Source organism: Lutra lutra, chromosome 5, assembly GCF_902655055.1.
Source record: "Lutra lutra chromosome 5, mLutLut1.2, whole genome shotgun sequence".
In the NCBI taxonomy this organism is placed as follows: Eukaryota; Metazoa; Chordata; class Mammalia; order Carnivora; family Mustelidae; genus Lutra; species Lutra lutra.
The window spans coordinates 25,815,150-25,840,345 of NC_062282.1; the positions used below are offsets into that span (position 1 = coordinate 25,815,150).

At 43.7% G+C, this 25,196-nt stretch overlaps 1 protein-coding gene across 1 annotated transcript in view; it reads left to right on the plus strand.

Moving 5' to 3' along the window:
- The first annotated feature begins 1,960 nt into the window (after window positions 1-1,960).
- The window catches only part of PDZD2 (PDZ domain containing 2), a 42,946-nt gene continuing 19,710 nt past the window's right edge, over window positions 1,961-25,196 (plus strand). Inside the window, exons 1-12 of the mRNA XM_047731695.1 lie at window positions 1,961-2,102; window positions 5,120-5,239; window positions 6,401-6,515; window positions 9,031-9,104; window positions 9,248-9,473; window positions 10,619-10,736; window positions 12,338-12,470; window positions 17,053-17,134; window positions 18,616-18,650; window positions 19,387-19,543; window positions 21,089-21,885; window positions 22,004-22,204. Of these exons, the coding sequence (XP_047587651.1) occupies window positions 2,001-2,102; window positions 5,120-5,239; window positions 6,401-6,515; window positions 9,031-9,104; window positions 9,248-9,473; window positions 10,619-10,736; window positions 12,338-12,470; window positions 17,053-17,134; window positions 18,616-18,650; window positions 19,387-19,543; window positions 21,089-21,885; window positions 22,004-22,204 (2,160 nt within the window). The 5' untranslated portion in view covers window positions 1,961-2,000. The remainder of the gene's footprint in view (window positions 2,103-5,119; window positions 5,240-6,400; window positions 6,516-9,030; window positions 9,105-9,247; window positions 9,474-10,618; window positions 10,737-12,337; window positions 12,471-17,052; window positions 17,135-18,615; window positions 18,651-19,386; window positions 19,544-21,088; window positions 21,886-22,003; window positions 22,205-25,196) is intronic.

Genomic DNA, 25,196 nt, shown 5'->3' on the forward strand with positions numbered 1-25,196 from the left:
ATATGTCTATAGCTATACACACACACGTGTGATACATTCATAATGTATCATGTAAACATTGTGATGTGATTATAGCTATATTCAGTGTACTTGAGCCACCTTTTAAAATTAATTCCCTTATCTTATTTTAAAATAGCATATAATATAAACTAAGTATTGATAAAGATGTCTTTAAAAATTACTACAAAAATTTCTTAAGACACAAAGTTCTAAGCATAAAGGGAAAAATCGATACGTTATACGTAAATTATGAATTTTTGTTCATGCAAAAATACCATTAAGAGTGAAAAAGGCAAGTCACAGACATGGAAAGATATCTTCAATACATAGATCCCATAAAGGACTCAAATCTAAAACATTAACAATAGAAAAATAAAAATTCCTATAAGTCAAACAACAAAAAGACAGAAACCCATTAAAAGAATAGCAAAACAGGCACTTTACAACTTATCAGGAAAAAAAAAAGCCACTGTACAAATTTACAAAAGTTAAAACAGCCAACGAATATTTGAAAGAAGCTCAGTCACATTGGTCATCAGTGGAATGTAAATTAAAAACCACAAGAGGGCCCCCGGCTGGCTTGGCTGGTGGTGTGTGGGACTTTTGATCTTGGGCTTATGAGTTTAAGCCCCACGTTGGGTGTAGAGATTACTTGAAAATAAAATCTAAAAAAAAAAAAAAAGTGAAATATCATTATGTACCTATGAGATTGGCTGAAATTTAAAAACTGCACCACCAAGTATGACGATGATGTGGGGGAACTAGGACTCCCATACGGTGGTGTTCCAGCATTGGGAAAGGTGGCTGTGTACTCAAGGCTCAGCAGCTCTGCCTAGGTCTGCACCCCACACATGGGATTCCTATGAGAATGTTCCATAACAGTCTGTTCTAGATCAAGCGTCGGCAGACTACCACCGACAGCTGTATTTGTATGGACCACAAGCTAGAAGTATTTTCTGTATCTTCAGTGGATTAAAAAGGGGGGGGGGAATATGCAGCAGAGACCATCTGTGGCCCATAGAGCCTAAAACATTTACTATCTGGCCTTTACCAAAAAAAAAAAAAAAAAAAAGTTGTTGACCCTTGTTCTAGAACTGAACTGGAAACAAAGCAAGTGTTTATCAGCAGCAGAATGGATAGCCAAACTGTGATAACTGTGGTATGTTTATACAATGGAGTAATATACAGAAATGGGATGAACAGACTATTAGCACCAACATGGGGACTTTCGCAAATAGATGCTAAGAGTGAAGAACCAGATGCAAAAAGTACATATCTTATGTGTTCATTTATATAAAGTTCAAAATAGGCAAAAGTCATCTCTGATGTTGGAAGTCGGGATAATGGTTACCACGGATGAAGGCTGGTTAGTGGTGCCAAAGCAGCTTTTGAGTTCCAGAAATATCTGTTTCTTGGTCTGACTGTTGGTTTCTGGAACATTCACTTCGTGAAATTTCATGGAATTGTACACTTATGACTTGTGCAAAATTTCTGTGAGATTTTATTCTTTAATAAAGAAGTTTATTTAACAAGTCATTACATGGGGGGGAAAAAAGCACCTGCCCCAACAATGGAAGTGTACCAAACAGAGTAATGTTCCTCCGTCACTAGAAAACCATCTACTGGTAGCTTTCTCACTGTTGTTTACTGCCTCGTCAACGCTGGCTACATTTACTTAGATGAAACGTGTACATTTTCCCATATCCAGTCTGGTTCCTTCAAAGACTGGCACTTGCTTCATTATCTGACATTAATGGCCCCAACAGACCCCCAGCTTAGGCAGAGCTTATTGGTAGAAAGCAGTGAGCTACTGAGCTCATCTAATACTTTGAAAGTACACCAGGCTTTCTGAAGACCATATAGTGTAGAGGTAAATCCAACAATTTTATGCCTGTGATACTCATAACATTCTTTCCATCCCATATCACGCCATGTTTTTCTCCATGTTTTCACAAGGGGGTGTACACCGTCTGGAGTCTGTTGAAGAATATAATGAGCTGATGGTGAGAAATGGGGACCCCAGGATCAGGATGTTGGAAGTCTCCCGAGATGGCCGAAAGCACTCTCTTCCCCAGCTGCTGGACTCTACTGGGACATCACAGGTAGGACAGTACCATGGAGCCTTTCATTTTCTCAGACTGTCAGAGTTGCCTGGTCAGGGATGTAAGAGCATGTTTCCACCCCTGGGTCTTGAGGCTTTCTTTTACTCTTTCAGAGACCAACAAGAGCATCCTTCTGGGGAAGAGCCGCCCACCTGTGTGGGCAGGGGTGTTTGGGACTAGAGATGTAGCACAGAGAACGAGGTCTATCTGTGGAGGCTAGGAAGAAGTCAGCCCAGGATTTGAAAACAGTAGAGAAAAATAATCCTTTGTTGGATCTCGACATCTTGATCCCCTTCCTACTGTGTGTTTTGGACCTGAGAGCTGCTTTCAACTGCCAGGAGACAATGGCGCCTCATGGTCTGTGGTCAACCACCATTGCTTGTTCAATGGGCGCGTCAGGTGTCAGTGTAACCACTGGGTGGGTGGGTGAGTGTTGGGTCGTGTGAAGTGGGGGGGAGTGCATGTGTGTGCCTATACTATGTCTAGTATTTTATCTGTTACTTAGTAGAGGTTCAAATAGGCAAGGTCAGAGGACTGCAGTTGGGGGTAAAGGAGGCAATGATGTTAATATTCCAGGACCTGCCCCAGAAGAGCTCAGGGATCCCTAATTCTTCACAGGGCTCTTCCTCAATTACATTATCCTCAGTCCAGTTACAAGTGTGTAGAGAGCTCCCAACCTAGTTGAAGGCAGGCTCAGTCTCTGGGGAACTCATGGAGTGTTCTTGCAGTCCTGGCACTGTCAGTCAGAGGGCTGAAGAGAAACCATTGGCATCTTGCCTACAGTGAAGCAGCAATGGAAATGGAGGGTGGAGCAGTGACATCCTTAAGTGCATGTAGACTCATGAATCATAGAGATGAAAAGGTCCTGGGGCAGGTCATCTGGGTCAAGTCATTCCTTTGGGTGTGTTATCACAACTTTACAGACAGGCCAGTGAATCTCAAAGAGAGTGAGTATTTCACTCAAAGTGATTTGCCAGAATCCCTGGGAAGAACATTTTACCTAGCCAGATAAATAACAAGCGCCCGTGTTCCAGAGGCAGCTGCTGATCAGGTTATTTTGTGTGGAATCTACCCAAAGACAACTTGAGTTGGGACATGGGGAAAAGGCAGAGCAGAAAACCTGCGTGGGTCCTGGTTAAAACTCCTCCAGACCCGTGACTGGAGACAAGCCTGTGACCTGCTCAGAATGATCCAGCTGGACCAACAGTCAGGAGGTAAACCAGAAAGTCGTAGGAGAACCACTTGTCAGGCTGTTTTAGTTAGTGCAGAAAGTAAGAGAGGGTTTCCTGCCGTCACAGCCAAGGAGGCCTAGCTCTGAGGTGATATTCTTAAGTGACCTGCTGAGAAACCTGACCATACTTATAGCCCAGAAATACCTATTTCTGACAAAGCTCCTAGAAAACAGGCTGGTGAGATTTTAGAGGAAAGATTTTTCTTCCCCTTGTCAAAATGTCCTTTTTCTTTTCTTCCTTTCTGCTCTTTTCTTTTTCTACGAGGGTTCACCCTTCTTTTCCCTTGTTCTCTCTCCCTCCCCTTCAAAGCATTGCTGAGGGTAGAGCCACCCAATACAGCTTTCCACCAGGATGGAGATATCTTATGTCCGTCCTGTCCAGTATGGTAGCCACTTGTGTCTACTGAGCACATGAGATATGGGCAGTGAGACTGAGGAGTGTATTTTTAATTTTAATCTTTGTTTAAATATAGACAGCCAGAGGTGACTGGTGGCTGCCATCTTGGACAGCGGAGGTCTAAGAAGTGCAGTGGGACCCCTGAAGCTCATCAAGAGAATAAGACAGTGTACCGGCCTCTGGTTCCCACGGGCTCCCGAAGGGGAGATGGCAGGAGGTGCAGCTGGAGAGAGAGTTCTCTTACAAGTCCACACATGAACTCCGTATTTGAGGGCTGGAAACCCATAGGCTATGTCTGGCCATCTCCATGATGTTTTCAGTAAAAGGGCAGTAACCCTGCCAAGCCAACATTTTTAAAATAAATTAAGAGTCTGGGAGGCCAGCATAGCTAGCAGATATTTTGTAAAACTGCAAAATAGAATTGTTCTAAGCTGCCAGGAATACAAAAATATCATTAGCAGACATCTCATTTCTACCTTCGGATGTAGAATATACTAATTAAGGCTAGAAACTATTTTCTGATGTCTCTTTTCTCAGATTAAGCACAAAGTTATTTTTTTTTCTTTTTTTGCTTATGCTGGACTATCTGTCTCGTTTCAGAGATTTATTATTCTAAGAAGAATAGCAAGAAGATAGATTGTAGAAGTGCTTTAGCAACAGATTTGCTTAAAGTCTTGTTTATGTTCTAAACGGTGAACCCTGCTTGCACACGTGTACGTGTGAGTGATGGACAGCAAAGGGATTGAGATGTGAGCTCCTGCGCGCCAGCACGGGGGGGAAAGGGTAGCTGATGGGAAAGTATTTTATTTTCCAAATGTGAGGGCTTAGAACTGAAGCTGCTGCCCTTTGTCAGTGGGGTGTTTTATATGGAATAACAGTTGTCGGGGCCTGCGGTTTGGGTTTTAATAAGAAACAAGGGCTTGCTACATTTTTGGTTGAGTGAATTCAGCTTAAAATGGCAAGATACTTTTTAACCATGATGGTGAACGGGGTGGGGGTAGGGAGCGGCTTCCAGGGAGAACCTGACCACAGGATAGCCCTCCTCCGTCTCTGAGGTTTCTCGGCTTCCAGTTCCTGACTCCATTCCAGAAAGCAAGTAGGAGGATGTGCTGGGTAGCATCAAAGGAAGGGCACCACTGGGTGCTTGCAGCCTCCAGGCGGCTCTTTCTGAGGCAAGGGCAGCACCACGTGACATGTGACAGCAGAGGCTGGTCCTCTAATAGTGTCCATCAGCTCCTTTACGCTGCTCGGCCAGCCATGGAGGAGGGAGAATGGCTGTCCTAACCCAAAAGACAACTGAGATTTTCAAAATCTGAATATATTTCTATGCCAGAGGCCCCAGAAGGGTACACACGACTATCCCTGACCTTGCCTCATGCTGACTTGTAGGAATATCACATTGTAAAGAAGTCCACGCGCTCCCTAAGCACCACGCAGGTGGAGTCCCCGTGGAGACTCATCCGGCCTTCGGTCATCTCCATCATCGGGCTTTACAAAGAAAAGGGCAAGGTGAGCTCCTTTCTGCTCACTCTTTTGGCCCAGGTGAATGTTAGCATCTGCTTCTTACATGGTTAGCTTTATTACTGTCTTTTTTAAAATTTTTATTTATTTATTTATTTGACAGACAGAGATAACAAATAGGCAGAGAGGCAGGCAGAGAAAGGGGGAAGCAGACTCCCCACTGAGCAGAGACCCCAATCCGGGGCTCGAGATCATGACCTGAGCCGAAGGCAGAGGCTTTAACCCACTGAGCCACACAGGCGCCCCTGTTTTTTGTTTTTTTTTTTAATGTATCTTATTTATTTATTCATGAGAGAGAGAGAAAGAGGGAGAGAGAGAAAGGCTCCCCAAGGAGCAGGGAGCCCGATGCAGGACTCGATCCCACAACGCTGGGATCATGATCCAAGCCGAAGGCAGACACTAAACCTACTGAGCCACTCAGGCACCCTAGCTTTATTACTTTTTTTAATGGAAATAAAATTAAAAGATACAAAGAGGAATAGATTGAGTGGCCTTTGTGTAGATTAGAGGGGATTCCCTCGCCTCCTCTCCCAGGGGCTGCTGAGTGACACACTGCCCTCTTGGCCTCACGACATAAGGAGTCACCTGGTCCTGGGAGCCAGGGCACAGGGTGGGGTGGACTGAATGCTCCAACATTTACGACTATTGAAAGAAAAGCCACTCCTGCAGCTGCAGGGGATATATCCCTCATTATCCTTCTGAATGAATTTCATAGCATTGCCTTTATCACAGAAAGTAATACAAATAAGTTGATATTATACAAATACCAAACCATCCATTTTGATATTACCCAAAACGGGAAGACTGACACCAAAGAATAAAATAAATATGGCACCCAAATTGTACGAAATGACTCTCCTGAGCTATTCATTGATCTATGCAAAATTGCTGTTTTTGAAGATCATAGGTTGTCAAATACTAGCAAGTTCACATGTTTCAAGCTAAAACTTTCTCCCTTTAATGTAATGTGTAGCTAGTACAGTGCAAATAGATCTGAGGAAGGAAGTGGAAAAGAGAATGCAAATTTAAATTTATAGCCAGTTAGCTTAACTCTGAGCCTACCTGGGAAGGAGGCCTCAGTTAAATCGAAATAAGAGCAGATGCCCTCAGTTAAATACTGCATTGACAACCTTTCTGCTTGGGGTGTAGGGCCTTGGCTTTAGCATTGCTGGAGGTCGAGACTGCATTCGAGGACAGATGGGAATTTTTGTCAAGACCATTTTCCCAAATGGCTCAGCTGCAGAGGATGGAAGACTTAAAGAAGGTAGGAGAAAGCCTCTCAGTGGTTCTCAGTGGTGGTGGGCTCTTCCATCACCCTTGCAAGATGTGAAGCCAGTGGCACAGCAGCTAAGGCCATGGGCTTGGGGGTCAAGTAGACCTGAGCTGAAGCTAATACTTACTACATCATGACCTTGGACAGTTGATGTAACCTGAGCTTCACTTTCCTTGGTTTGTAAACTTTGGAATATTAGTACCTATCTCGAGGAGTCATTGTGGGGATTAAAGGAGATGATGTGGGGAATGATTTGATATTTTTTATTTGGGTCTTTAAATGTCTGTCTTGTCCCCTTGGTTCTTAATCATGTTCCTTGCCTTGAAAATTCCTAAGAGCTTACAGGCCATTTTTGCCTCAGGGCCAGAGTGCATATGTGTGTGTGTGTGTGTGTGTGTGTGTGTGTGTGTGTGTGTACCTTTTATATTCTCCATAGTCCCTGCCCATTTTGCCATTTTGCATAAACATACTAAACGAGTGCATTTTTTCCTCCTAGCTTTATTGGGATGTAATTGATCCATAACATCGTGTAAGTTTAAGGCATACAACATGATGATTTGATGTGCACATATATTGCAAAATGAGCAGCACATTGAGCGAGCTAACACCTCATCACATCATATAATGACTGTGTGGTGGGATGGGGTAAGAACATGTAAGGTCTACTCTCTTAGAAATTTTCAACTGGACAGTACAGTATTGCTAACCATAGTCACCGTGCTGGGCATTAGATCCCCAGAACCTATTCACGAGTCCTGATTTTTTTTCCTCCCTTTTTAACACACTTCCTTCATGAAATGACTAAATCACACTATTTGTAGTTACCCTCAGAAATTCTCTAACTGCTCAGTTCAACTGATCCAAATTGTGGGTACTCCTATATTCGGCCGGCTTATTTTTTTTTTAATTGATAAGAATCCCCTGGAGTCTCCTTTTTCTAGGCAGAGCTACCCTCTGTATGTATAGTATAGTATAGGAGCCTGTATGCTAATGTTCAGACGTGACCAGGCTTATTTTGAGGACAGAATATTTATTTCTCTCTCTTAGAGGAAGGATTAACTCCCAGGTGATATTTGTAGCTAGTTTCAGAACAATGTAAAATTCTAACAGAGCATTTTTATAATGGATGTGCCATGTGTTCATTTGATTGAAATTCATCCTACAGTAACTGTTAGAATGGAGAAAAATGGAGGAAAAATCAATAGTAAAGGTTAATAGCACTTGATTCTCCTAAATACTGTTTTTTCATACATGTTCATTTACCATAAAGGTAAATCATTGGAATGTATTTCCAATGTGTTGAATGATCTTTTAAAAATCTTGTATAAAGATGTTTAAGAGCATGAGCAATCATTTTAACGATCGTATCCTTTTCCCGTGTGGAAGCAAACCAAAAACCTCACCTAGTTAGGTGATTATTTTTAAACAGATTATTTCACTTCTTTTACAACCTCTGTAATTGCATTAGAGAGAAGGCACACAAATGCCTGGGCTACTGCTACGTTTTCAAACTCACCTACAGGATTCCTTAAATGGAGTCCACAGTCCATGAGAGGTGAAAAGGTGTGTTCTGACGCTGATTTACACTTTGTTATAGGTAAGGGAAGTCCCTCTTTTGTCCTGAACTGCTGTACAAAGTTCATCTGTTCTTCTCTTGGGGGCCTCTTCGTAGTGTTTTTGACGAACTGTTATTCCAAAACACAGACCATGTTACAAGAGTACAAACCAAAAACAAACTCTGATAAGTCAACAGGATGTCCAAGTTCTTTTCTATTCCCAGCAGACACTATCAACAGCTGGAAAAATGACCTGACTGTACCTTCCTGGGCTTGAAGATGAGGATGAATCCAGGATAGTTTGGGAGAAAGAGAGAGAGAGAATGAATGAGAGAGCAGTTTGGCATTAACCCACGATAATGTCTTAGATAGAAGCGTGGAGTAATTGACTAGCTCCATGACTGGGAACCCAGAACAGCATCAGTAACCCCCAGCATCCAGACTATTTCTGGAGGCAGGGCTGCCATTCTTAAATAATATCTCAAGAGTTTTTTGTCTCTGTTGTTAAAACCATTGTCCACACCCCAGGATGGTTCTCCAAGCTCAAAAATCTTGTCTTCTGCAAATACAGAAGTGGCTTTCTCACGTGTTGTGTGTGTTCATGCTTTCTTGCCTGTTGGCTTACGTTTTTAAACAGATACTGTGAGGAAAGACTTGGGCCTTATTATTGCGTTTTGATCTCTAACCTTGGGACACTTATTATCAAACTCGGCAATGACAAAACAATAAGGTCTGGGTACTTCCCCTGGTTGTTTTCATTAAAGATGGAGATGCAGAAATACTGAGAAAGGATATGCATTATTAGTTGTCCCATTTTGTGAAGTTCCTGGGAGCTAAGCTAATGGAAACACACTGGAACAATAAAAATCATCTTATAGAATTGTAAATGAGGTTCCATACACTGTCCTCTTCTGAAGCTCTACGTTAACGTAATCCTGTTTGGTCACCAGGGGATGAAATCCTCGATGTAAACGGAATACCAATCAAGGGCTTGACGTTCCAAGAAGCCATTCACACCTTTAAGGTAACAACATTCTCATCTCTTTTGTCTTCTTTATTTTTTGTCCTTTATTTCCTTCTGGTTTGGGTTTGAGATTTTTTTTCCCCTACCCTTTGATCTCGGGACAGTCTGACTGTTTTAGCCCTCCTCTCTTCTTGTCTTTCCAGCAAATCCGGAGTGGATTGTTTGTCTTAACAGTACGCACAAAGTTATTGAGCCCAAGCCTCACACCCTGCTCCACACCCACACATGTGAGCAGATCCAGCTCCCCCAGCTTCAACGCCAGCGCAGGCAGCTCAGCAGCAGGCCCCGAGGAAAGCAGCTCTTTGTCCCTGGGTCGGAAGGCCCCCGGGCCCAAGGACAGGATCGTCATGGAAGTAACACTGAACAAAGGTGATACCAGCTCTTCCCCACTTTCATCGTATTCTCTTGAGTAACAATTTGCAATCTGGGCTTGGGTTAACTTTTTCTATTTTTTCTATAAGTTGTTCTTTTGGAAAAATCTGCTGCCAAAAACATATGGTATTCTCTAAATGGACAATGGGATGAAAAGTAGAGGTTTTAGTCCTTTCACTGAAAAAATGAAAAGAAGTTACCACTAGCACAAAGTCTTTTAAGCTCTCCCCAGATGAATCACTGTGTGTCAGAAACCTGTGTTAAAAAAAAAAAAAAAAAAAAAAATCACAGACTGGTTTAATTCTCTGGCTAATATAAAATTTTAAAGAACAGGGGCGCCTGGGTGGCTAAGTCGATTAAGCATCTGCCTTCAGCTGAGGTTATGATCCCAGGGTCCTGGGATAGAGCCCCGCATGGGGCGCCCTGCTGAGCCAGGAGTCTGCTGCTTCTCCTCCCAATGTACCTCCCCCCTTCTCGTGTGCTCATTCTCTCTCTCTCAATTAAATAAAAAATCTTCAAAAAATTTTTAAAGAACCAAAGATTATAGTTAAGAAAATAGGTAACAACAACTAAAAGTTGTGGGTCTTCACCAAATCTTACTGCTTTTCAACTTTCTTTACTTTTTCTCTACACCTACTATGGAAATATGGTTGGCAATTAAATAGCTAGGAGATTAGTTGCTGGAAAAAAAAAAAAAAGGCAAATGAAAGAAAACCTAAAGCTGTGTATCCAGAATAACAAATACTGGGGGGCCCCCCGGCAGGCCCAGTCAGTGGCGCTCACGGCTCTTGATCTCGGAATTGTGAGTTGCAGCCCTATGTTGGGTGTAGAGATTACTTAAAATCTTTTTAAAAATATATGTATTACTTTGACTCTCCCTGTTCCCAAAAACAGATTTGCAGAGGCTCCTAAGACGAAGCAGAGAACGGACCGCTGAATGATTCACACGGCCCGTAGTTAGCCCCCCGGTTCTGCTGCGGACGCATTTCATTTACAGTCTAGGATGATGTTGACAAAGAAAAGCAGGATTTCCATTCTGAGTCTGATCACAAATAAATGGTTATTGGTCTGAATATACATTAAGGCAGCTTCAGATCACTTATACTTTTTTTTTTCTTTTCTGTGACCGATGCCTCTCACAGAGCCGAGGGTTGGGTTAGGCATCGGTGCCTGCTGCCTAGCTCTGGACAACAGCCCTCCGGGGATCTACATTCACAGCCTGGCCCCCGGATCCGTGGCGAAGATGGAGAGCAACCTGAGGTTCGTTGTGAAGCCGATCGTACGGGCTTCTCGAGTGAATGAATGAATGAGTGTACACGTGAGGTACCCTGCCCTATTTAACATCCTTGTGTGAGATCCTAGACTTTTGTCTTATTGGCACGAACATAGCCAAGATTACAATTAATAGCATTTCCTGAAAGATGAAAAGATAATCTAAATGAAAGTAGTGTTGACGTAGAGAACTCCAGATCTTGGCTTGCCTATTTTGGTCTGTTGGGACTCAGAAGTTCAGTTTCAGAAACTTGACAGAATACAACTCTGTATAAATATCTATGATTATCTAAGTATTTCCTTTCATGTTTATATTCACTTATGCAAAATTCACATATGATGCGGGGAACCGCTCCTAACAGTTCATGATCGCTAGATACAAAGAGTCCCGAAATCCTGCCCTTCCTTCAACAGGAGGCCTTTGTGATTGAACATGACCTCTTGAGGCATTCCTGTTGTTTCATTTCTTTTTGAGTGATGTTGTCTAGAAACTTATTGTCTGAAATCACTGCGTGTCTGATTTCTCAGTTCGGCTAATTGATCGGTAGCCTGGGTGTGTGTTTGTACAAGAGATGTCTAGGTGTTCTGTCCTACAGTAATTGCAGTGGGTCTGTGCCCACCTAAACTTCACAAGAAGTACACATATTGCACAAAGCGCCCTGTGCAAACAGTATCACCTTTTTCCCCTGTAAGCTTCCAAGTCCTTGAGCAGTTGAGGAATCGTCCAAAATGACATTCCTTGAGGTTGCCATTCTGGGGCCCTGTCAATAGATTATGTTTTTAGTTAATCATCAGAGTGAATTTCCATACAAAAAAAAAAGTTAGCAAATCACCCAAAGTACATTAAAGAAAATATACTTTTAGAACCCCAGAAAAAAAAATCCTTTAATGACATCCCAAGATGATGTTTCTTTCTTGAATGGTTCCATATGTCTGGAGCCGGCCAAATGAACATTCTTCAAACCCCACATAAAGAGTCTTTGTTCTCTCATACTGAGTTCTCTGCCTATAATTTCAAGTCAAAATGGGCATCTTGTCCCCAGTTTCTCATTTTTTCAAATTTAAAACATTTTTTACAAACTCTTGGGTAACCTTTGAGCTCGAGATATTTCCTCCTCGAATTATATTACAATAATCATTTCAAGATGGTAGGAAAAAAGAAAATGATGGTGGTCAAGGGGCTATCTTGTGATGAAAAGGTAGACAGACCCGACTTCAACGGTGTGTGACGTCAGGGTGACTCTCTGAGCCTCGTGCCTTATCTAAATAATAAGAATAAGAATACGTAGTCCAAGTAGTGCTATGTAAATTGTTCAGAGGGACACCCGGTCTACACCATGAGCTCAAGAAATGAAAACCCTTGCTATTGTCCCATTATCAATTTATTTAACTCAGATATGCATGACTCCTTTGCCAGTTTAATATCCAACATGCTTTATGAATGTGTTGCTTTTTTATCCACATGAAAAGACAAAAGGATGTCATTTGCTTGCTTAAGGTATTCAGAATAGATTTCATGTGATAAACCTCTCCTGTAAGATCCTGTAAAAAGCTCTTACCACAGAGTGCTGGTCATTTGCCTTCCCTAGCCGCGGTGATCAAATCCTGGAAGTGAACTCGGTCAACGTCCGCCACGCTGCTTTAAGCAAGGTCCATACCATCCTGAGCAAATGCCCCCCAGGACCCGTTCGCCTTGTCATCGGCCGGCACCCTAACCCAAAGGTGAAGTATTTCATATTGTTCTGAGTAGGGGCAGAGGGCGTGGCTGTTTGTCCAGCAGCAGTGAGACCCGTGCTCGTATGATGATCGTATGATGACTCACGCTCTTTGGTGAGACAGTTTACCCAACTGGGCATGGTCATCAGCGGCTTGTGGTCACACGGCAACCAGGGTAACCGATACCCATGGGACACAAGTCACGGGTCTGGGCTTCTTCGTCTTCACACTCGTAGAAATTTTATGAGGAAATTTTGACATTGTAATTGGTGAATATAAAATATGGTAGAAGGTAAGAGTACTGGGTTCCTAGGACGTCCCAGCTGGTTGTTTGATCTCTGGTGAGATACTGAACCTTTTTGGGTTTCTGTATCCAGAAAATCTGAGAGCTCTGGACTAAATGGTCTGTCCAGGCCATCCTTGACCTGAGCAGAATACTATAATTAAGGCTTAGGAGCCCACTAATTTTTTTTCAGCATCGATATCACATTGTTGAACTTGCAGACCATCATAGCCCCTGTTTCCTCAGACTTTGCTGATATTTGATTGTATCTTCTCTATACTGAAGCAGTTGCTTTGAATTTTTTAAGGTTAACCAGAGGCCTTTAGCAAATTGGACTCTACTGGCCTTGAGCACTATTATTTTGTTGTTTCGAGTATTTGATGTAAAAGTCTTTTTAAGTTAGCTTGTCTCTAGTATTACAATCAGGTGTATCTTTATGAAATTTAACCTTTTCTTCCAACAACTCAAATGCTCCTTAAGGACATTAGCCCTTGTCGTGCCTGTCCTATGACTACCTCCTCTGTATCATTTGTACTGTTATGTCCTAAATGGGCCCAGGCCATTTGATGGACTCACATACCATTCTGAGAGTGAGACGTCTGTGCAGAGAGACCTGGCGGGTCCTCCCCTGTGTGAGATTTCTTCAGTATGTAAATTATATGGCATCATGTTTCCTGTCTCAGTGGGGTCCATTGCACTGGCTTTCCACAGTGCTTGGTGAACCATTAGATTGATTCAAAGTCAACTCCACTACTGTTTGTTTCCCAGATTGTTTTCTCTCGTCTACATACATTCTCATATATGTCTTAAAGAAAAACTTCTTGAATATCATTAATATAAAATCAAGTCCTGCTTCTACCTTTTTGCATTTTTTCTCTTGTCCCTTCCTATTTTTCCTCCTTTCTATTTTGTAGTTTTGACACTTTCCTTTAAAACCTATTCTCCTTTGTCTCCCACCTGCCCCCATGGCTCTCTTTGGGTCATTTTTAATAGCATTCCTCCTCATAGTCACAGCTCGAGTGGTCTTGGCTCCTTCCTCCAGGGTCCTCTCTTGGATTCCATCACCTGCATGGCCTTACCCCCTACCCTCCTTCCCCCTTCCAAAGCAGCCCAATAAGCTGGAGCTGACCTAGCACGTCCCTCAGCAACATCATAAAAAATTAAGTTCTCATGGTTTGCAGTCACTGGCTTCAAGGCATGTCTGACTTCAGAATCCATTCCAACGTAGCACAGGTCACGATTTGTGTGGAGGTCTGCTTCTTCTCAGCCCAAAAGCATCTGCCTAATTTGCCAATATAATCAAACATCAAAATGGCATTTCAGTGCAAAGCATAATAATCCTGATGGACTGGTGGTCTGCAAGCCTGCTGAATCCAGGTTGATTCATGCCTCTAGCCACAGTAAAATGGTCATCATGACGGCGCTAGAGATACATCCCGCAAAACCAGATTTCAGTATTTGTTTGACTAGATCTCACATTTCTTCGTAGGTAAACATGGTGTTCTTAGTTGTAACACCACCCTGTATTTTCCTTTTGGTCAAGATTCCACTTTATGTTTAATGCATTTTTATTCCACTCACACCGGTATTTCATGCCAATAGTACATTTTGGTTCTGAATGTATGTGCTTCCTTAGTTTTCATGTTGTTCCAATAGAAATACCACAAGGATTTGCTTTTCTTCTGTTTCTCATAATGACTGGAGCAGTGGCTGCCCAACTGGGATATTCAAACCCTCCAGGTCTAGACAAGCTAAGACTTGGACTTGCCAGAAGAAGGTCAGGGGGATCCTTTTTTAGCTGGTACTGGGGCTCTCAGCATGAATAGAATTACCCAGGAAGTCTTTCACTTGTTTCAAACCCTACCATTTTTTTCCCGCTCAGAAAAACAGTTGCAAATATTGAAAGTTTCATGTCAAGAAAAAGTAGCAACCACTGTCTAAGCTGATATTTTTTCCTGACTCATTCATACAAAATTACTCTTTGCTTTATGAAGTGTGTATGTGTGTGTGTATTCAAGTGTATATCCCTGTGTGCATGTATGTGTGTTTGTTATTATTATTTCCTATAAGGCCCACCAGAAAGTATTACAGAAACATGATGTGATTATGGTTTATCTGTTAGGTTAAAATGTAATGCTGAATCCTACATAGCTTTATGTACTCACTAAGACAAATTGCTATGCTTATCCAAATGTCATTTATGCTAAATATTATTTTACCACACAAAATTACCACTCTAAATTTACAGTATTCTTATCTTTAAAAAAAAAGAAATTCTTTGCAATTTAGGTAATGGCCTTTTAAAATATCTCATAATTCAGCATACCTCAGGCTTTTTAAAAATCTTCTAGGGACGCCTGGGTGGCTCAGTTGGTTAAGCAGCTGCCTTCGGCTCAGGTCATGATCCCAGCGTCCTGGGATCGAGTCCCGCATCGGGCTCCTTGCTCAGCAGGAGCCTGCTTCTCCCTCTGCCTCTGCCTGCCATTCTGTCTGCCTGTGCTCACTCTCTCTCCCTCTCTCTCTGACAAATAAATTTTTAAAAAAATCTTTAAAAAAAAAAAAAAACAGTGGAAAGATCTGGTGAGCTCCATCCTAACCAAGTGGTCAAACTTATCTCCAGTCATGAAACATGAGTCATTGACCCCAAATGCCTCCCTAAAGCCTGAGAAGGAAACAGTTTTTGTAGTTTTTCTGCCCAAAAAAACAGTGCATCATCTAAATCTCAGCATGAAGAAGCTATCACACAAATCCTAACCGAGGGTTTGATTGGCCTGGGTTTCTTCCAAAATATCAGCATTGTGACAAAGAAAGGCTCAGCTGGCTTAAAGGAGTCTAAAAAGACATGGCAACCAGACCCTGAATTGAATTCCGGATTGCCAAAAATGAAATTTCTCTGAAGCATTACTATGCAAGGGTGTTGGCTGGTGATGGTCTACTAAGATCCATGAGATAACGAGCTTGTACCAGAATGCAAATCAGTTACATCACGATGTATACTGCTCAGTTCAGGGGACACTTTTGCCCAGCAACACACTGGTGGTGAAAAACTGAGTGTCGGAAAGCATTCTGGAGGAAAAACCTGTCTCGTTGCAAGCTGGCATCAAACTTCTTAGGAACTACTTCCATCTACAGACATTTCTGAAGGATAGTGTTAGGACAGTTGGCTAAATTGGAATAAGAAATGTAAACTAGATGGTCATTTGTATCAGTGTTACATTTCCTAGAATGGCAATAGTGCCAAGGTTATTGAAGAGAATGTTCTTGTTTTGAGGAGACACATGCTAAAATATTTCTGGGTGAAGGTTCCTGATGTCTGCAGCTAACTTCCAGATGGTTTGGTAAAAAGTGAAGCAGTGTGTGCGTGTGTGTGTGTAGAAAGAGCATGAGTGGGGCACCTGGGTGGCTCAGTTGGTTAAGCCTCCGACTCCTGGTTTCGGCTCAGGTCATAGTCCCGAGGTCATGAGATCGAGCCCTGCATTGGGCTCTGTGCTCAGATTATCCCTCCTTCTTCCTCTGCTTTCCCTCCCCTCCTGTGCTTCTCTCTCCCTCCCTCTTTCTCTCTCTGTCAAATAAATAAATTATATATATATATATATACATATATATATATATATATATATATGTATATATATATATATATATCAATCAAATCAGTCTTGGGGCGCCTGGGTGGCTCAGTGGGTTAAGCCGCTGCCTTCGGCTCAGGTCATGATCTCAGGGTCCTGGGATCGAGTCCCGCATCGGGTTCTCTGCTCGGCAGAGATCCTGCTTCCCTCTCTCTCTCTCTCTGCCTGCCTCTCCATCTACTTGTTCTCTCTCTCTGTCAAATAAATAAATAAAAAATCTTTAAAAAAAAAAAAAATCAGTCTTAAAAAAGAGCATGAGTGTAAATGTGGCAGAATGTTTAAAACCAACAACCACGAAGAGTACCCTCTTTTTGCGCTACTCTTACAAGCTTTAGGTAGGTTGGCGATTGTTTAAATAAAATCTAGAGGAAAAAAGATTTAGAAGTGAAAGTTCTAGAGAAAGGCAGGTTTCGGCCCGTGGTTGGTAACTGTGGCACCTGAGCATTAACGACGCTGGGAAGCAGCCGAAGACCTTGTTCCAAACACACTGTCGGAAGCGATTGGCTAACCTGGTGTCCTTATGTGCTCTGAGTCATTACTTCCGAGGGTGGGCATAATCATGGGCTTTATGGTTTCCCTCCTTATCTGCACTCAGCCTCTGACTCAGGTCAGAGCTACTTTTATTGGGGGGAAATAAATAAATAAAACCATCTAATTTGTGCTTTCTGCTGAAAATCAGATTTCCGAGCAGGAAATGGATGCAGTGATCGCACGCAGCACTTATCAGGAGAGCAAGGAGGCCAGCTCCTCTCCTGGCTCAGGTACTATAATAGCACATCTTCATTCAGTGTTCAGCAGAGCTTCTCAGGAAGCTCCCCCGGGGGCCCTGCCCCATGCCGGGTTACTGGATTCTTTGTCATTTTCGGGTTTGCCAGAAGTCATTGTCAACTAGATCCTATGCTTTCTCCCAGCTGCTGTTTTTGATTTCTGCTGTTACTTAATGTGCTTTATTAAAGTTCTAATCATGCATGCTTCTTACACTATGAGATGATTTGCAAAAGTGAGTTAACAGCATTTCACGCGTTTATGTGTAATTCATCTGAAATAGCCGAGGAGGAAAAGTAATACCGAAATATCGGTTGTTTGGTAGACACAGAGTGTTCTCTATCCCAAAGCCTGGGGTTTCGTTATGTGAATTAAAGATTTCCACCCAGTAAGGCAACCTTCCTTCAATAATAAGTAGATTTTTTTTAGGTTTCAACTTAGGAAGGGTAACCATAGAAGCTCCCCAAATCATGATTTCCGCCTTCTTAAGTGGAAAAGTTCAAGCAGAGAAGGATTGAGATAGTAAGAATTTCCTATGAATTTCAAATGGGAAGCATTGTGTCAAGTTTTAAAAGTAATGTTTCCGGTAGAATGGAAATCCAAAGGGACTCTGCAAACATGTCTCAACTCAAGATATTGCTGATGTCAAGATTGATGTCAGGAGAAAAAGGAACTGAGATATGAGTTACTGGTTGTCAGAGGAAAAGGAAGGCATAGGATTTTTTGGCAGCCATGTAATACCCTGATTATTTGCATCTGTAATTAATATATTTAGAGTGGCCACAGCCATAATGGGCTCTTTATTCGGCCAGCTCCTTCTCCTGACCTGCCTGCGAGCTGTCCCCTCATAACCTTGGCATACCCCTGCCATCATTCATGAAAGATTTTATTAAGCTGTGAAATTCATGCGCAAGATCTTTTTGCTCATGGCAAAAGTTTCGATGCCAAATCTTTTCATCCTTCTACTGAAAACCAAAATAGGTATTCAACCCTCCTCCGAGTTCCTTCATGAGTTTCCTGAGTGTTGTTTCTCTGTTCGTTGATCCTTCAGTCCACTCAACAGATAGCACTGAATACTCCCTAGATCCAGGTGTAGTGCTGAACACTGTGGGGTCAGATCAGTGAAGGTCTCAGCATTACATAGTTGAGGAAGGGAGATGAGGGGCATCCACTTATAATTAAATTATACTGTGTGTATGGAAATGGCAATACAAAAGACTTTCAAGATTCAGAAGTTACTTCTGACTGGGATCATCCCATCATCAGGAGCTGAAAATGGGAGGTGGCATGGAGTAGGGATCGGGTACCCAGGTCAAGAACATGGCTGTCTATACATATGCACCTGGCCCATCAGTGTCAGTAAAGCAAAGTGGGGGTTAATGTGTTTGGCTCTGTCTTTTGTGGATAAGAATGTAAAATATTTGTAAGGATGTGAGCTTTGCTGTTTTGACATTCTGGTGAATTTTCTCTCCAACAGGTACCCCCTTGAAGAGTCCCTCTCTTGCAAAAAAGGTGAGTCAAGTCACACTGCTGCCTCACTCCGCTGGCTCATGAACCAATTCCTGGAGCCCATAAGTCAGCCCTGAGGGCCCCGCCCATGCCTTTGTCCAGGAGTCATTTTGGCTACTTCACAGATGACGGCAACACCGCTAATTTGAGAAGATACAAAAATGGGTGTTTCTTTTATTAAATACTCAACTAAGGAAAGAATAGAGCAACAATAAAAGAACTGAGCTGCAGTTTAAGAAGCGGTTTTCAAATTGTTCCACAATAGAGGGGTCCTCAGTTGGTTTTCGGGGGGGCCTGTGACTTTAAGGAGACTGGAATCTTTCCCAGCTGGGGATGCCTCAGTCCCAGTGGATCAGAACACAGGACTCAGACTCCCCTCTTCTCTGTTCCATCATTAGGCTGAACCAGTGGCTTGGAATGGCGTCCCATTTTCCTGTCTCTTCCCCCAGTGTTTTTCCTGGGTTGGTTGATATATTGCTTCTGTGGCTTTTCTGGTCATCGCTAAACATTTGGCCAAAAAAAGTCTCTTAAAAACATTGTCTGGCAGCAACTGTTGCCTTTTTCATTAGTTGTTTACTTTAGCCGTCCTAGGGTCCACGGGAGTGGGCGTCTGCTCTCACCACTGCTGCAGTCGGCCATGGGTGAGAACAGAGTGTTCTTGGAAAGCTGGGAATTACTGTTTCAGATAACCGCCCTCTGGCGTGCCTTCCTCCTTATCCCGCTCCGTCTCCTCCAACAGGACACCCTGACTTCTGAAGCCGAAGCCTCCCCATACTTTGCCCACAGTGTCCCAGGCTCCCTGTCAGACTTCATGGTGGCTGCTTCTGAGGATGAGGACCCTCCGGGCAGCGGCGGCAGCACCTCCGAGGATGGTGGCCCCCCAGCCAAAACCTCCAGTAAACAATGCTATTCTCTGACTCGGGTCCCTTTGGTTTATGTAGCAGGACAGTATAATGTCCTGGGGACATTTAACAGGGACCTGGAAACCATGGCTTTGGTCGCCCAGAAGCCAACTTTTTACCCTAAATTCTGAATTTATTTTTGGAAAATGCAGCCCCCGTTCCCCCACCGACTGGCCCCTTGGTTCTGGGTCGAAGGGTCCGGGCGCACGTTCTGTACCCAAGCGTTGGAGGTGGCTCACCTGGTCAGTGTTTAGATCCTACTTACGTAGTATCATCTTGACATTTATGGCATGAAATCAGCGTGACCACCTAACAGCCTTCCGTTTTAGGGATTCCTAGCTAAATCCCAGGTCCCTTCCCTCACCAGGCCCAAACTGAATTGTTTTAAGAAGGCAGTTGAGTGAAAGATTCAGAACTCATAAGAGATCAATGTTGTCAAACAGTTGTTTGCTTCTAAATCCCCTTGATCACGCTTTCACTGTTCTATGAGAGAATGATCTGATGCGAACCGTACTGATTCCTCCGGCTTCTACTGGTGTGGTTCGCTTTTTTTTTTTCTTTTTTCTTTTCTTTTCTTTTGTTCATTTGTTTGTTTGTTTGTTTCTACTGTGTGCACCAGAACATCCCTGTCTTAGGATAGGCAGACTTGACTGCTCTGGCTCTCATTTGGAACAGCTGACAAGCTTACTCCTGTCTCTGATAGAGGCATTTCTTTTTTTTTTTTAATTTAAGATTTTGTTTATTTATTTGACAGACAGAGATCACAAGTAGTCAGAGAGGCAGGCAGAGAGAGAGGAAGGAAAGCGGGCTCCCTGCCGAGCAGAGAGCCCGATGGCCCTAGGATCATGACCTGAGCCGAAGGCAGAGGTTTTAACCCACTGAGCCACCCAGGCACCCCTGATAGAAGCATTTCTATTACATGGTGGAAGCACATGTAATTCGCCGTACATTTAGCAAGCTCTGGAGGATTTGCTGAGCAGCACGGGCTTTCCCTGTCCCTGCTTGGAACTTACATAGATAATAATCTCAGACTTCCCTGTACCGTGCTCTAGGAGCTTCTGTGTGCCGCACACCCCTCCCCGCCCCCAGCCGTCTCTGCAAATGAAGAAGGGCCTCATGTGATCAGAAGGTGCAGGGGTGTGGGGCTGGTTGGTCTCCGGGCATCGTCCCAAAGAGGACTTCCCAGCAACAGCATCTGGTTTGAACCCTAGCAGTGTGTTAGGCATCCTAGACGTTGAATTAAACATTTCTGTCTCTAGGCAGCATATAATCCAGAGGTTGAGGTTAAGAAAATAAGTAAAATAAAACTAAGCAAACAAAAAGGGAGGCCATTAGGAAAAGGAGAGTGAGAAGCCGGCTGTCCACTGGGTGCAAATCCCAGGAGGCCACATCCTTGAATCTGGGTGGTCAGTGGCCAGAGGCTGAATGGCCAGCAGTTTCGACGGTGGGAATGCTCCTGTGTAATGAGGGGGGATTTATAAAACGAGGCCAGACAGGAAATCCTATTCATTTGGCTATTTCTTTCCCCATCCCCACCAGCTCACAAGGAGCCAGGAAAACCCCGAGCCAACAGCCTTGTGACGCTAGGAAGCCAGCGGTCCTCTGGGCTCTTCCACAAGCAGGTGACGGTTGCCAGACAAGCCAGTCTTCCTGGAAGCCCGCAGCCCCCCCGGAACCCGCTCCTCCGCCAGAGGAGGGTGGGCTGCTATGACACAGATGATGCTAGCGAAGAGGAAGAGTTTGACGGCGAAGGGGACTGCATTTCTCTCCCGGGGACCCTTCCCGGTCCCAGCAGGCCTCTGACAGAGGACGACTCAAGGCACGTCCTGATGACCTCTTCCAAGGTCATGGGTATCAACAGCCGGGGGGAACAGCCCCAGAAAACCGTGGTCAGCAAGGCCTCCTCGGTGCCTCTCCTTGGCCGCTCACTGGACTTAGAGGAGAGTGTCCCAGAGGGCGTGGGGGACACTCCTTCCCGAGCAGCCAACCTGCTGGCCTCTGCAGGAGCCTCCAGGGGTGGCCCTGGCTGCTCAGGGAGGAAGGAGCTCTCTGGATCGAAGAGTTCCCCCAAATTGGAATACAAAGCTGACACAGGTACCCAGAGTCTGGGGAACACAGATCCCCCCAGGTCCGCCCAGCAGAAGAATGACAGCCTGGGGTCCAGGCACAAACCAGTGGCCAGAGTCGGCCCACATCACAAAAGGCCTGAGGCTGACGCCAGGCCCAGCACCTCGGAGACAGTGCACCTGACCGCTGGAGCCGACATCCCCTGTGTCCGGGCCACTGCCAGCAAAGAGACCAGGACTGGTTTTCATCCAGCGGGAACTGCGGAAAAGGTAACTGATCTCCCCTTCATAACTTGGGACCTGAGTCACTACCCTGTGAGTGAGGATGGGGTGTGTGAGTGCGTAACCCGCCTGGAAGAGGGTCAGTGGCTGGCTGCTTCTCTTGCAGCGGTCATTCACTGCCGTCCATGGGCTGCTTGGGAGCCTGCCTGCATTTCAGCAGGGAGGTGGGGACCCGTGCCCAGGGATCCAGTCATCGATCAGCCTGCCGGATGATGAAATCACTCTCTTGCCTGGACACGGGGCCATGGTGGATGAGGGAAGAGTGGCGGGAGACTGGCGAAGAGCACCAGGTCTGCTCCGCTGGCAGGTGGGGGACCACGGAGGCAAGTTATGGACCCAGATCGTCTCCCAGACCCGGGCTGACCATCAAACATAGCCTAACAGTGCTTCCCTCCAGTCAATGAGGTTCTGAGCGACCCTTATCTCTTCCAGACTTTGGTGATTATGTGGAATGAAAGCTACTCATACCCTCGTTGTGAGAATCACATGAAATAATGGGCACGCTAGAAACTGATCACACGCTGGGCCGCCTGGCTGGCTCAGTCGGGAGCATGTGACTCTCGATCTCGGGGTTTTAAGTGTGAGCCCCATATTGGGTGTAGAGATTATTTAAATATAAAATCTTAAAAAAAGAAACTTACAACACACCACTTTAGATGCAAGTCAATATTATTTATGTTACAGCTTTATTGCACATATGCTACAATGATGTAGAATCGTCAAATTGCTCATTTGTAATCAGTAAACTTCCACTTAAGCAAGGAGAGTGCAAGAGAAACGAATGTTGTTTACGATCTCAACATAAATAGTTTCTCTCTGAGGTGATTGTAAGGCCGTGTTTATAAAGATGTGTGTTCAAGTGCTTTATACAAACATACGTGTAAGCAGACCCAGAAAATATGAAGTCATAGAAACTGTATTAGGCAGAAAGGATTTTTGTTAACTGTATAGAAAAAATAGAAACATCCATCTTTTTTCATCCTCCTAAAAAAATGTTATTGGTTCCAACTAGCATATGTTCTTTTTTTTTTTTTTAAGATTTTGTTTATTTATTTGAGAGAGGGGGGGAGCACAAGCAGGGGGAGGGGCAGAGACAGAAGCACAGAAGCAGGTCTCTCACTGAGCAGGGAGCCTGATGAGGGGCTCAATCCCAGGACCCTCGGGTCATGACCTGAGCTGAAGGCAGAGGTTAATCAACTGAGCCACCCAGGCCCCCCTACCATATGTGTTTTAAAATGCAAAGTTAATGGGTTAACCCCTTCTTTCAAAAAGTATCCTCAGCCCGTTTTGGATATCTATATAAACCACGGGTTATATTCATGATAACTTATATAGAGCTTTTGTCATTGTGAATGAGTATTCCCAATAAGAATTTTGAGATGCATTTAAAACTTTTGCACAGAAGTTTAACTCTTCTTGGTTGTCTTCTACTGTTTTTATTTAATACTTTTTAAATTGAGACCAACATCCTATAACAAGATTAAACATTTTAAAATGCAGTTCAGCTCTCTCCTCTGCTGCCACCTTTGGGCCACTTTCTGACTACTTAACTCAGAGGGCGAATTTTAAATAAAGCTGATATAACTTCGTAGTGACTTTTCTTTTTTTATAGTAGGTTTTAGATAGAAGAAAGGAAGATAAAGTAATTGACACTTGGCTAAAGTGAAATTTTGAAATATTAAATGTGAATTTCATTTATTCTGATAAGTCCTAACCCTAAGTGCCAAACTGAGGAGCTGATCTTACAGTCTTGGATATCATTATGCGAGTATAAAGACAATAATGTCTTACATCTAGAAAGCCTTTCGTGGGCTGCATGTGGTTTCTATAATGGTTCACTTAATCCTCTTTTATTTAAAACTCTATGAGGGGTGCCTGGGTGGCTCAGTTGGTTAATGTCCGACTCTTGATTTTGACTCAGGTCATGATCTCAGGATCGTTGGATCAAACCCCGGGTCAGGCCCTGTGCTGCTCGTGGAGCCTGCTTAAGATTCTCTGTCTCCCTCCACCCCTCCCCCACTGTACGTGCGCTTTCTCTTTCTTTCTCCAAAAAAAAATAATAAAAAAATAAAAGTTAAATAAAGTAAAACGCTATGAGTTAGGGCAAGTCTTTTTTTTAACATATAATGTATTATTTGCTTCAGGGGTACAGGTCTGTGGATCATCACTCTTACACAATTGACAGCACTTACCATAGCATATACCCTCCCCACTGTCCATAAACCAACCACCCTATCCCTCCCCCGCCACCCCCAGCAATGCTCAATTTGTTTCTTGAGATTAAGAGTCTCTTATGGTTTGTCTCCCTCCTGATCCCATCTTGTTTCATTTTTTCCCTCCCTGCCCCCTGCAACCCCCCACTCTGCCTCCAAAATTCCTCATACCAGAGAGATCATATGATAATTGCCTTTCTCTGATTGACTTATTTCATTTAGCATAATACCCTGTAGTTCCATCCACATCATTGCAAAAGGCAAGATTTCATTTTTGATGGCTGCATAGTATTCCATTGTATATATGTACCACATCTTCTTTATCCATTCATCTGTTGATGCACATCTAGGCTCTTTCCATAGTTTAGCAATTATGGATATTGCTGCTATGAATATTTGGGTCCACATGCCCCTTAGGATCACTACGTTTGCATGTTTAGGGTAAATACCCAGTAATGCGATTGCTGGGTTGTAGGGTAGCTCTACTTTCAACTTTTTGAAGAACCTCCATGCTGTTTTCCAGAGTGGCTGCACCAGCTTGCATTCCCACCAACAGTGTAGGAGGATTCCCCTTTCTTCGCATCTGTGCAAACATCTGTTGTTCCCTGACTTGTTAATTGTAGTCATTCTGACTGGTGTGAGGTGGTATCTCACTGTGGTTTTTGATTTGTATTTCCCTGATGCCGAGTGATATTGAGCACTTTTTCATGTAGACAGGGCAAGTCTTATCTCCATTTTGTCCCCAGTTTTTTAAAGATTTTTTATTTATTTATTTGACAGATCACAAGTAGGCAGAGAGGCAGGCAGAGAGAGGAGGAAGTAGGTTCCCTGCTGAGCAGAGAGCCCAATGGGGGGCTCGATCCCAGGACCCTGAGACCATGACCTGAGCCAAAGGCAGAGGCTTTAACCCACTGAGCCACCCAGGCGCCCCTGTCCCCAGTTTTTTGACTGTGGTAAAATACACATTACAAAAGCATGCAGTTCAGGAGCAAACATTCATAATGTGCAATATCACCACCATCTCCGGAAAACTCTGTGCCCGTCCTACAGTAACTCTCCATCCCCTCCCAGCAGCCCCCAGAAACC